General features: G+C 44.0%; 2 protein-coding genes across 3 annotated transcripts in view; both read right to left on the reverse strand.

Moving 5' to 3' along the window:
• Positions 1–1,444, reverse strand: part of foxk1 (forkhead box K1) — a 12,776-nt gene extending 11,332 nt beyond the window's left edge. For both annotated transcript variants that reach the window (XM_083694017.1, XM_083694016.1), the window contains exon 1: positions 498–1,444. In XM_083694017.1, the coding sequence (XP_083550143.1) occupies positions 498–928 (431 nt within the window). In that variant the 5' untranslated portion in view covers positions 929–1,444. The remainder of the gene's footprint in view (positions 1–497) is intronic.
• A 3,640-nt stretch (positions 1,445–5,084) lies between these two features.
• LOC310822023 (cytochrome P450 3A27-like) lies at positions 5,085–12,637 on the reverse strand (the record flags this gene model as incomplete). The annotated part of the gene is made up of 13 exons (XM_083694312.1): positions 5,085–5,808; positions 7,818–7,980; positions 8,167–8,393; positions 8,592–8,752; positions 9,342–9,417; positions 9,517–9,644; positions 9,952–10,100; positions 10,225–10,313; positions 10,986–11,099; positions 11,227–11,326; positions 11,748–11,800; positions 12,138–12,231; positions 12,567–12,637. The coding sequence occupies 13 exons, from the start codon at positions 12,635–12,637 to the stop codon at positions 5,674–5,676; spliced, it is 1,560 nt and encodes a 519-aa protein (XP_083550438.1). The 3' UTR covers positions 5,085–5,673.
• Between the last annotated feature and the right edge of the window lie 1,205 nt (positions 12,638–13,842).

Here is a 13,842-nt window from a genome sequence, read left to right on the forward strand (position 1 = left end):
CACACCAAAATGATATGTCGCCCCCCCCCCCCTCCCCCCCAACCCGGCTGGTAAAAGACACAGAGACAAACAGTGAGGCTGTCACGCTGACTTGAGCGAGTTTGTTTACATTTCGTGTTTACGCGACCGCGGCGCAATGTCGCCACCGCGGTCCGTCAAACACGAAGTACAGTCAGATCATCTTTGGTACAGTCTCGCTGTCCTCGCTACATTTCAACAGTGGCTCATGTTTGCAATGGATTGGCTTGCTAAAGACGCATGCCTAAGTGCAATGTCACAGTCCTACCAACGTGGCTAATGTTTTAGGGATTAACCAGCTCACGATAACTGCATGAAAAAGCCCTCGTCCTTGTGAGGGGTAACGTGCTTTTATTTGCAAAACTAACAGTTGCATGCTTGCTAGCTAGCTAGCTACACCAACTCACTCTTGGTGGAGTTTCTAGGCTAGTACATGGCGTACGGTATAGCAACATTAGCTTGTTAGCGGGCTAACTCACTCTCGGGGCAGCTGGAGCGGTGGCGCCCCTCTCCGCTGGAACACCCCGTCCACGAACACGCCGTTTTTGCCCAGGCATCGCAGCGAGAAGCCGCACGGCTCCTCGTAGGTTATCTGAAGGTGTCTCCGCGATATGAAACTCGAGTGGCCCATGTTGATGTCCACTGAACCGTGCGAAGAGTTCCGGCCTACCGTCACTGTTCTCTGGCGCATGACAAACTCAAAGTCCCGGCCCTCGAGTCTGGCGAGGGCCCGAGGCGGGGACGCGAGGCGCACGGGATGGATTCCGCCCCGGCCCACCACCGAGGAGCTCGAGATGGCGAAGGATGGCGGGTAGGCGTGCGAGGTCACCCCGACGCGCACGGGGCTGCACGGAGCGGACTGCAGAGCCAGCAGGGCTCGAGCTCCGGTGTCGTCCCTATAGTCTGCCATCTTCTTTTGGATGAACACACACACTTCTCACACACACAGGGCGCTGTAACGTGAGGGGCTTTCGGCCAGGGCACTCGCTCGCTCCGTTGCTGTCGGAGAGTCAGAGACAACATGGATTCTAGCCGCTACGGAGACCCGGGATGGAATAATTGGTCAGGGAATGGGACTTTTCCCGACACTTTAGTTTATGAATTTGGCCTATCTAACGAGCCAGACAAAGTTTCCTAATACAACATAGATAAATACCACAACGATTACATAAATGTGTTGAGTAACCGTTGTTAGATTTTTAGACGCCTTATCCAAACACTGTAACAACAACCATACTCTAATTATATGGTAATAACCAGGGTTACTATATTGATGTTGGCGACAGAGCTTTGGGCTGTCAAAAAGACCTACATTAGCTAAGTGTAGATGTATGTTAAATAGGCCTACTTCTAGATACTGAGGCCTATCTATCGAACACTGTTTCCAGCTGAAGAATGCCCTTGGGCCAGGAAGGGTTAATAAAGGGTTCCTGGAACCGGACGACACGTGCGTGACATGTGGCATTGGTTCCGGGCCAGAATGAAAAATGGTGTAAGTTACAATTGATTAACCGTTTGAGCACTAGCGTAAATCACTTTTTAGGTAGTATTTTATTTGTACGGTGCACTTTGCGTAGTGTGAGTGAGATGAACTCGCCGACCGGAGGTGCTCTCCACTCTGTTTATAAACACAGAAAGTACAAGAGAGCCCAAAAGCCTGGATAGTGGATCTGTACTTCTGGAAGAGGAACAGCGACTGTGGAGGACGGAGCTGTGTGTACTAACTCGAACCTACACATGAGGGCGATGTTGAGTTTAAAACGGTTGACCCAATGAGTTGACAGAAGAAATAAGGAATTAAAAGATGACACATTCAAGATTCAAGATTCAAGATGGTTTTATTGTCATATGCACAACAATTACAGAGCAGTCGCTGGCAATGAAATTCTTAAGTCTTGGGCTCCTCCAACAGTGCAATAAGAAGTGTAAATAATAAAAAGAAAAAGAAACAACAACACATAACCTACATGCACACAGCACACCTAGCCCAAACACATTCATGAAGCACATCCACTCACCAAACACTTTATTAGGAACACCTGTACACCTTCTCATGGTGGAGGTGGTGTAATGGTGTGGGGAATGTTTTCTTGGCACACTTTGGGCCCGTTAATACCAATCAATCATCACTTGAATGCCACAACCTATTTGAGTATTGTTGCTGACCATATGCATCCCTTCATGGCCACAGTTTACCCATCTTCTAATGGCTACTTCCAGCATGATAATGCACCATGTCACAAAGCAAAAGTCGTCTGAAACTGGTTTCATGAACATGACAATGAGTTCAGTGTTCTTCAGTGGCCTTCCCAGTCACCGGATCTGAGTCCAATAAAACACCTTTGGGATGTGGTAGAACGGGAGTTTCACAGTTTGAAAGTGCACCTGAAAAATCTGCAGGAATTGCGTGATGCAATCATGTCATCATGGACCAGAATCTCAAAGGAATGTGTCCAACATCTTGTGGAATCAATGCCACAAAGAATTGAGGCTGTTTTGAGAGCAAAGGCCCTACCCAGTATTAGTATAGTGTTCCTAATAAAGAGCAAAGGGAGGCCCTACCCAGTATTAGTATAGTGTTCCTAATAAGTGTTCTGTGAGTGTATACCATACATGCAGCATACAATACCAAAACACAGTTAGTTAAATGCAGATACTTTTCCAGTTTTTTTCTTAAAACCTTCTAATGTTGAAATATTTCTAAGACTAATTGTTAGGCTGTTCCTGAGACAGAGTGCTTAAAAGTCGTCTTAGTTCTCACACTAGGAACGACAAGGAGGCCAGTTCCAGATGATCTCAGGGTCCTTGAGGCTTTATAGTTTACAAGGAGATCTTTCAGTTATGCAGGCGCTAGGCCGTTAAGAGATTTAAAAACCAAGAGGATAATCTTACTATCAATTCTAGAGCTAACTGGGAGACAGTGTAGTGACTTTAAAACGGATGTAATGTGTTCTATCTTTCTTGTCTTGATTAAAACCTGTGCAGCTGCATTCTGTATAAGCTGCAGATGACCAGGAAAAAGGGCATTGCAATAGTCTAGTCTGCTTATAATAACAGCATTGCCTATGAAATGAAACCTCTCACTTTTGTTCTTTAAATGATAAAAGGCTGATTTAGTCACATTGCGAACATGGGCTTCAAAATTGAGATCAGCATCAAAGAGGACCCCCTAGTTTTTTTTTTACTTGATTCTTGCTCTTAAGGTGCAAAGAGTCTAAGTAGACAGAGATTTGTTCTCTCTGAGCCTTACCTCCTTAAACTAGAATCTCAGTTTTTTCTGTGATAAGTTGTAAAAAGTTGTGGGACATCCACAAATGTATGTCCTCAATAGAATGGATTAAGGAGTTCACAGGCCGCTGGTCTCTGGGTGATAATGAGATATACAGTTGGGTATCACCCTGTCTTCCATTCGTCTCCCTCCTGAATATGGACCAGGTGGTAGGCGTTGCAGGGGTCGAGTTTAGGCCCGCTGAAGGCGGAGTCGTGACAGGTATCATCTGCATGCTTGTGAAAGTTAATGTTATGTTTCCTTTGGACCACTGAGGAACACCATATGACATGTACACTAAACAATCATACACCTTTTTAAAGAACTTTGTGGGGATGGGATCAAGTGAGTAGGTTGAGGACTTCATCTGAGAGATAACTTCACTCGAGTAGATCTGCAATATCTGGAGTAGATCTGCAATTTCTGGGAGAAAAGCTGCACACTACATAACATTTAAACCACAGACCAAGGTATTCAAATGAAGAGAAAAGATCGGTTTCTTTACAGTTTAGGCGATCCACATGGATACTTACCAATCCACCTCCTCTCCTGTTTTGCCTTGCGGCCTGGGAAGAGCTATAACCTGGAAGAGAAGCCTCGACAAGAGTAATCATCCCATCTGATCTAAGCCATGTTTCAGTCAAAAATATAAAGTCAAGTCCATGACCAACAATCAGGTCACTAACTAAGTGTGTCTTTGGTTGAAGTGACCTCACATTAAAAAGTGCAAAACTGAGTCGTCTAGGACAGAGAGTTAGCTCAGAAGTCAGTCCTTTTTCAAATGCCACTGCGACTAGATTATCTAAATTCGCTCTAATTGGTCTGGACATCGAGCGTATACCCTCTAAGCTGTAATCACGATAGGTAATGATGCTATAGGCAGCGCAGTGTGGGTCAATGTTTCTGATGAGTCATATAAATATAAAGGTAGAGTTGTCCAGAGCAACATAATAGTTTCATCCTGCCAGATGTGGTCTAAACCAGTCAAGAACTGGGCCAGAGAGGCCAATCCACTTCTGAAGTCTGGAATAGAATTTCATGGTCGACCATATCGAACACGGCACTCAAAACTAAAGTCACAAGGACAGAAAGCTTATTTGAGTCAATGTTGATCCTCAGGTCATTGACCACCACAAGTGCCGTCTCTGTGCTGTGGTGAGCACGAAAACCGGATTGGAAGTTTTTTTATAAATACAATGTGCATTCTAAAAATCATTTAACTGCTTAAACACCGCTTTTTCAAGTATTTTGCCAAAAAAGTAAGGTTTGAGATAGGCCTCTAATTACTAATTAATAAGGAATCAAGATTACTATTCTTCAATAGAGGCTTAACCATGGCAATTTTTAGCGTGCTTGGAGCTATAGAGCGGTTGGAGCTAGAGAGCAGTTAACAATGTTCAGCACCTCGTCTTATAGACAGCTAAAAACAGTTTTACAAAAAATAGTGGGGATGGGTTGTTGAAGTTGAAGCGGTAGAACTTCACCAAGCATTTTGAGATCAACTATGGAAACATGTGCTATACTGCCCTCACATGGTGAAGGGGGGAACCTTTTTTCTCAGGTCTTGTTTTAACAATATTTAGCCTAATGTTTGTGATCTTGTCGTTAAAGAGGTTGTAGGTGGGGGATTTATCAGGCGATCAATGGTAGAAAAAATATGATTGTCTGGCCTGCTTAATTTCTCTGCTGTAGCTATTAAGACTGTCTTTATCAATATCTAAGTAGTTGTTTTTCTCCATTCTTTGAGTCTTTGTTTTTAATGGGGCAATAGTATCAATAGGTCGCAATACTTTAGAGCTAAAGCTTTCTACTAGAACATCCCAGGAGGAGGACGGAGTTGGTCAATGGTGAACTAGACATAAGATTTATAAAGGCTTTAGCAGCATTGGCATTTAGGTAATGCTTTTTGAGTCACATAAAAAACACAGACAAGTGATCAGAAATGGCAACATCAATAATAGGAGTAACATTAGTGTCAGGATCCTTGGTAATAACCAAGTCGAAGACCTATGATCATGTACCAATGTTGTTGTGTGTTTGTATTTAATTATGGATTAATTATAGAACACTGCTCCCAGAATCCTGTCTGAACATACAAACCACCATCACATTGGTACTGCTAGGAAATGGCGAATGACAGATTCCCATAGGCTATGCTATGATACCCAATACATTGGTATTGGTACATTTACAAAATTGCATTTCCATTTGAGTCATTTTTTATGAGTGTATATGATTATTAAAGGGACTGACTACCAGACTAGTAGTACAACAACACCATCTCTCTACAAACACTATGTCACAATCTAGATGTACAGTAATAGACAGTCAGATACAATGTGACATGAGAGCAGCAGCAGCAGCAGTAGAAGCAGGGCAGGTCCTGATCACTGGCTCTCTGCTTTGAGCGAGTTGATGTTGGACTCCTGGCAGGCGGCCGATGGAGTTGAGCGGGGCACCATCTTGAGTTGAATGGGCCTCTTGGGCATCAGAAGAGCTTGGCTCTCCAAGTGAATGGGGATCTGGTGAGAGGTGACACACAGTTAGAGTAGGAAGGAACAAGTTAAACAGATTTCAGCACAACACTATGAATGTTACTGAGTACTGTGTAATTGTGACCCTACCCCTTCCCCTATTTCTTATTATTAAATACGCCTTCGGGCTATACACCTCTACCCTCTCTGTGTGCCGTCATTTGGTTCTTCAGACGTTCCTACGTAACAGAATGACCTTGCCAAATGTCGGAACCAGACGGCTTTAGGGACCCGGGCCGGAGGGAGGCAGGGCCGGTGTCGTCCAACAACACAGACTGGCTCCTCAAGAATCGCCCCGTGTCTTACCATGAGCTGGTCACCCTCGCCCTGGAGAAGGACGACTGTCTGCGTGAGAGACGCTACGAACGTAGCCAGAACAGGACTCCATCTCCCCAGCTGACGACCACCCTCGGCCGTGTACCGCCCAGCTCTTTTCCCGGACCTCCTGGAGCTCAAGCCCCCACGACGCCCCTACAACAGTCCCCAGGTACGAGGAGGAACCTATGCAGGTGGGCAGGTCCCGTCTGTCCAAGGACCTTCACCTTCCCTCCACCTCCCAGAAGCTCGGCCCCCGCTATGTGGGTCCCTTCCCAGTCGACCGGATCATCAACCCTACCGCAGTACGTCTTATCCTCTCAATATCCTGTCAATTAACCCCGTGTTTCATGTGTCCCAACTCAAACCGGCAGTCTCCAGCCCTCTGTCTAAGTCCCTCCACCACCCCGGGTACTGGACGACGGCGACCCCGTACGGACCACGAAGGAGATCCTGGCGGTCCGCCATAGAAGTCGCGGGTTCCAGTACCTGGTCGACTGGGAGGGCTATGGGCCCGAGGATCGTGTTCCCAGCCTCCTACTTCGCTGAACCCTCCCTGTTGACCGAGTTCTACCAGACCCATCCCGACGCTCCAGGATGGTCGCTTGGTGTCTCCCGTGAGGGGGGGGGGGAGTACTGCTACGGTCCCTCCTCCTAACCGACCCTCTGGCACCACCTTGAGGCCCCAGCGATCATCGCTGGAGCATCCAGCTCCCAGTCGGCAGCGCACCTGTTCCCTATCTCCAATCAGCGCACCTGCAACCCATCGCCAATCACCTACCTATAAGAACCCTTCCCGGTCTTCACTCCAATTCGTACTGTGACTCATGGTAACTTTCCACGGGAACCGCAGACGCTTCAGCCCTCCTTAGTATCCGTGCTAATCCTTGTGTCTTGTCTTTCCCTTGTGACTCACCTCGTTCTCCTGTGTCCCTCCAGAACCCTCATCTCCCTCAGACCCCTCCTCGTCTATCCATTCCACGGACCTAGCCCCTACCCGTACCTCGACCCCCAACCCCTCTCAACTACTGGACCTCCCGCTAACGACCCCTGGACCGGACCCCGACGACCCCCTTGAATTCTCTTTCTCTCCCCTACCCCTTCCCCTATTTCTTATTATTAAATACGCCTTCAGGCTATGCACCTCTACCCTCTCTGTGTGCCGTCATTTGGTTCTTCAGACGTTCCTACATAACAGTGGCTTTGAGAAGGAATGCTAGATCAATTACATGTTATGCAGGATAAAGAGTTTCATCATGGATTTATTTATCATATCTGTCTCTCTTGATCTGTCTCTCCTAAAGTGAAGCATACACTCATAAAGCTATTTTTATGAATATTACAAACAGGTACACACTGTCTCATTGATGTGATTTACTGCAAGAAATATATAAAAGGTGCTACATAGATTAGTTGATCACGTTTTTTTTTTTTTCTTAAAAAATAAATTTGAACAACGAAATAACACAGTTTATGTGATGGACGGGGATTCAAACTCGGGTCTAACATGTGAAAGCGTCTACCATTGAGCCAAGAAGACATCCTCAAGGTCTGAGGGCGTCACTTTTATGTCTTAGGCTTCCTCATCACATGACCTCACCTCCGCTACATATATAAAAACGCAACAAAGTCATTGGTACAAAAAATAACATTATAATCATTCTATTATTATTTTATCTCACCTCTGTCTCTTTGCAGACAGTGAAGTTGAACTTCTGTAGAATCTCCACCATCGCCAGTTTTATCAGCAGCAGAGCGAATCGCATCCCGATACAGTTCCGTGGGCCCACCCCGAACGGCATGTAGGTATATGGGTCGATGTTGTCCTTGTTCTCCTTACTGAATCTGCACACAGAGAGGAGGAGGAGGAGGAGGGGGAAAAGAACATAGAAATGACATCAAAGTATTATGATAGTTATACATTGTTGATGTTGTGTATGGTTGCGTTGTACAAAGGTGTGTTTTAGGGTTGTTGTGGAACACTGCTGTTGTTGTTGCGGTTGGTGTTGTGGTTCAGATGTGGTCCACTACCTCTCTGGTTTGAACTCCTCTGGGTCTTCCCACAGGCTGGGGTCGTGGTGCAAGGTCCAGGTGGGTATCGAGACAATCATACCCTTGGAGATTCTGATGCCACTGATCTCGACGGTTTTCTTGGCGACCCTTTCAAGTCGCGGGGCGATGGGGTACAACCTGAGAGACTCGTTGATCACGCTGTCCAGATAGTCCATCTGTATCAGAGCCTCGTACTGGACAGGAGCCTGCACGGGGATGTTACACTCACATTAGCACACTGCAAAATACTGTTACCTATCTACTTCCTGTACCGAAGCAATAGTAATAGATAGGAGTGTGCCATGCACAGGGGTTACACACACACCAGTACCCTTCAAAATACTGTGTCACCATCATACGTCCTGTATCATATAATTATGAATAGGAGTCTGCAGAAGGGTTACCTTGTTGGGGAACACTGTGTCTATCTCCTCCTGCAACTTTGTCATGATGTGAGGGTTGGTTGCCAGATTGTAGGCCAGGAAGGACAGGGAGCTACTGGTGGTCTCATAGCCAGCAAAGATGAACATCATTGCCTGAGACAAGATCTCATGATCACTCAATCCTATGAAGAGATGGAGAGAGGGTAAAAAAGACAGGGAGGGTGAGGTAAAGGGAGAGAGATAGTCCCATACAAATACAGTATATCCAGTGTGGTTGTAGGTATGTCTTAGGATGAATTTTAGCTGGGGGCAAACTATTTACGACTCTACTGTAATACTAACCAGGTGTGGAACATAGCCTAAAGGTTCCCCAACCTCCAGACTTACTGGCACCATGCCACATATGGTATGGGGAGGCTTACAGAGAGTTGTTGTCTTCCTGTATAAATAGGAGCGAAACCCCCATTTCGTTGCTCTCTGATGGGAAATATACATTGACCATGTATCTTCCATTGTGAGCCCAGATCAATCTAAATTAAACCATCCTGATTCAACTTCGTGGCTCTCATGTGGAAATATGCACTGACCATGTATTTTCCATTGTGAGCCCAGATCGATCTGAATTAAACTATCCTGATCCAACTTTTATTCGGCATATCTACTTTATTTACATCACCGGTGACTGCATTCTTCAATATCCGAAAATCATCATTACAGTATGGATGTGTATTTGAGGCAAGTGTATAGTATGTGTGTGTTTGAGGCAGGCACCTTTACTCTGCTCCTCTCCCTTTGAGTTGTTGCCTTTCTGGGAGTCCATCATCAGCTGCAGGAAATCCACCCGACTCTGGAAGCAGCCAGACGTCAGATCAAATCACACGAGAACTACCAAATCCTACTTTACACTGGATGAAGATCTAAAATTTGGTCAATTCTATTTACACACCTTCATGGTGCGAGTCTCGCGATTAGACTTGATCTTCTGAATGGAAGCGTAGAAGAAATCTGTGACCGAGGCAGGGAATAAGGACACCTCCATCTTTTCCATCACAGGAGCCATGAAAGGGAAGAATACTGGATGGACAGGAAATGCCACAGTTACAAACAGAAACCAGGAAATACAAACAGAAACAGGAAATACCACGATAAGTGACTCCAATCCTACCCAATGCACAGAAATAACTCCTAGGCCCTATCCCCAGATACTGTGTCCAATCCACTCTGATCTACAAGTGTCTAGCATTTAGGAACTAGGGGTTGGTTCTGGTCAGGGCCAGACCACTGGAAGTGTGGTTTATGTCAAACTAATCAATGAAATCGATAGCTTCATTTATTAAGCACTAAATACATTTGACTCAAAGTTATATGGGGGCACTTGTACCGATTATGAGGAGCAGCGGGTTGAGAAAGTCAAACTTGAGCATTTTCTTGATGTTGGTCACAAATGGGTCGGAGGGGTTGTGGATGGAGTCGATGTCAACACTGAATGAAGTGCTGACGACCACATCCATACTGTACGGTCCAAAGAATCTGGAAAACAACCACACAATCTCTGACCACCACAACCACAACCACAAAATGAAAGGGGTAGTTCACTAAAAATTAGCTCATCTTTAGAGAAAGAGCGGTTGTGGACTCAGAGAGAAATACTCACTCCTTTATCTCAATGGGCTCATCTTTATCTGACTTCTTCTTCATACTGCTGACCAGGTTACCAGAGTGCTGCTTCATGATCCCGAACATCTGTGGTGGGAAAGATTCATATCATGTTTGAAACATGGATTAATATAAAGTTTATATAGCCTGAGAATATGGATTTATACAGGATACATTATTTATTGATACTGTAGTCTAGGAATAAGTGACTCCAAATATGAAACATTATTCTATATTCTATACAAGGAAATTTGTTTTGGACAATGTAATGGAGTTGTTAGTCATTAATGTACTTTGTTGTTGAAATGTATGAAGTTTACATTTCATAATTGAAATAATTACATAATTGAAGTTCAGGCACTAAGACACCAAGTTAAATGGCGCAGCTGTACGTCAGGTGATGGACAGCTGATCTCACACATGCAAAACACATCACATGTTCATTGACAAGACACTCCACCATGGTTAAACAGCGTTACACCACTGGCGATGAGAGTTATACTTATGGGTCATCCCAGCCACCGCCCCAGCCTCCACCCCCTCGGTCGCTCTGTATTTCACCTACCTACAGGGGGGGTTGAGGAGTTATGGGCTCCCTGCCTAATATTATTGTATTTTATGTTCTTCAACTTCAGGCTGGGAGCTTTACGGAGCAGAGCCATCCAATTATGCCAAACCTAATGTATTACCATTTAATTAAACAATATTAAACCGACGAACAGAGCGAATAAAAGAAGGAGGGGAGAGATGGAGCTGTACTTCTTTGAGCCGTCCACTGGTGAAGGAGGGAGACAGGATACTGCGGATCCGTCTCCATGTATCGTCCTCGGCGATACTCACTCCGTCAAACAGAGGCCCGTTGAGACGGAAATTCTAGAATAGCAATAATGGTAAAATTATGGTAAAAACCTAATAATGCTATAATAACATGATATTATCAATTTACGAAGCCTTTATGTTTTTTTTCCCAAACAACAATGACTTAAAGTTAGCGTATTACCCTCCTGTTAGTGAAAAGGGAGTAGCATTCCTTGATGAGGACGGTTTTGATCATGGCTGTGTCCCTGATACACAGGACAGGCTGACGACCATCATAGGTCCTACAGACCAGCAAAAACAAAAATAGTTAGATAGATAGATAGATTGATAGATAGATAGATAGATAGATAGATAGATAGATAGATAGATAGATAGATATAGATACAGTAGACAGACAGACAGACACAGACCTATCACAGATCTATACTCTTAGAAAAAAAGGTGCTGTCCCTGTGGGAGAACCCTTTGAAAAACCTATTAGCTTCCGTGTAGAAGCTATTTAGGTTCCATGTTGAACCCTTTTAGGTTCCTGTTCCACAGAAGGTTATAAATGGAACCCATAAGAGTCCTTCACAGGGTTCTCCAACAGGGGGAACCAAAGAATCCTTTCAGAACCCTTTTTTCGAAGAGCATAAACTGTAGACCAGGAGAGATCAGTATACCCATAGTTAGCAATAACAAGGATCAGTTCAGCAGACTCACCCCCACAGGTTCCCATACTTCTGGAAGCACTCTGTGTCAAAAACGTGCATACCCTGAGAACCCAAAAAACCCAGCCTATTCATGAATGCTTGTTGCTGTGAACTTGATCTGTGGCGAGTCTATGAATGAGTTGAACTAGCTTCAGCCTAAAAATGACAAGTGTGCAGGATTTTAATGGCCATTCACCAGATTACATTTTTTTTTCTTTCTTTTTTTCTTTAAAGTTCAAGTTCAAAAGCTTTACTGCCTTTTTTTTAAGGTAAAAAAGAAAGAAAATTCAGCTTCCAAGGCTTTCAACACAACACAACAGCACATTCCCTATGCCATATCTTACAAAATGATGTGGATACATCTACAAGGTAATGGTTTATGGGCTTAATCTTTACAAACCTTCTTATACTCCATCAACGTCCCTAAGAAAGGGATGGGTTTGGGACCAGGGATGCCCATTTTTTTGAATATTCCATATGGCCAGTACCCATACCTGGTCACAACAAATGCTGTCAACAATAATAATCAACAATCTGACTTCTGAAATTGTTACGAGAACTAACAGTTTGAAACAAAAGCAAAACGATCAGGTCGTACAGTATAATTTAAACTGTTAGATAATAGTAATTGATAATTAGCAATATTATGTCCATTGTATATCAAGTGTTATGTCCATTGTATATCAACATAACATTCCAATTTATGTATCAATAAAAAACTGTTAATGAAAGCAGAAAACTGATTAAAGAGTTGATACTTGCTGAATATGATTAAATATCAGATATTACACACACACACACACACATTTTTTTTTTTAAAACTCCTTACACTACGATTAGGGTGATGAGTAAGGCAAGGAGAGTCCATGTCTCGGTGGAGAAGTACTGAAGGTAACCCATCTTTGATCTGGTTCAGTCGCCTCTGAGCACGCTTGGACTTGCCTGCTGAAGGGATTTTTATCCCGTCCTGAATGTGGTCAGGTGACACAAACAAGTGAAATAGTAAGTGAGAGGTGAAGATGATGAAGGCAAGGCTAGTGAATGATTGAAAGGTTCCCTGCGCAGTGCCTCGGGTGCCTCTGGTTTAAAGGGGGTGAAACAAACCAGCTTTAAATCAAACAAATAACAATCACGGTAAAATAGATGAGAAGCCTTGAGTGGAATGAAATGTAAATGGAAGACCGTTCCCGCCACCAAAAATTACATCTGACAAATTACATCTGATAATAAATGTTTTACATTATATGGGTATTTATGTTTATAAGGCAAGGTTGAAGATAGTGCCTCGGTGCCTCAGTGCCTCTGGTTTAAAGGGGGTGAAACAAACCAGCTTTAAATCAAATGATTAATTAGATTAGATTAGATTAGATTCAACTTTATTGTCATTTTGCAGAGTACAAGTACAGAGACAACGAAATGCAGTTAGCGTCTAACCAGAAGTGCAAAAAAGCAGAAAAGTGCAGTGTGAACAGTATATACAGGTAGTGCAGTATAGTAGTGCAGTATAGTATAAGTAGTGTAGTGTAAGCAGTATATGAATTAGCAGTAGCATTATAAGCAGAATAAATAAAATGCAGTATGAACAGTGTAAGCAGCATACGAGCTGTATAGGCAATGCAGTATAAGCAGTATATATGTATTAATAGTAACATTAGAGTAAATAGCAGAATAAATATGGAATGCCGTATGAACAGTATAAACAGGTATGTACAGTATGTACAGATATGTGCAGTGTATTAACAGTAGTATTAAAGAAAAATATAAGGATATGTGCATTATGAACAGTATAGACAGATTTGTACAGAAGAGCAGTGGTATGTAGTAAGAGCAGTGTGTACAAGTGAGGATACAGTATGTACAGTTATAGGAATACTGTAGGGTAGAGTAGTGCAATTGTCCGGGGGGGGGGGGGGGGGGTGCAGGGGTTGGTAGGTTGTCACCTAGGTGCAGAGTTGGAGTTCAGTAGGGTGACAGCCGCAGGGAAGAAGCTTCCTCTGAACCTGCTGGTTTGGGTGCGGAGAGACCTGTAGCGCCTCCCGGAGGGGAGTGGGGTGAACAGTCTATGGTTGGGGTGAGAAGTGTCCTTGACGATGCTGTGTGTCTTA

Source organism: Argentina silus (assembly GCF_951799395.1).
Source record: "Argentina silus genome assembly, chromosome: 22".
NCBI classification, from domain to species: domain Eukaryota; kingdom Metazoa; phylum Chordata; class Actinopteri; order Argentiniformes; family Argentinidae; genus Argentina; species Argentina silus.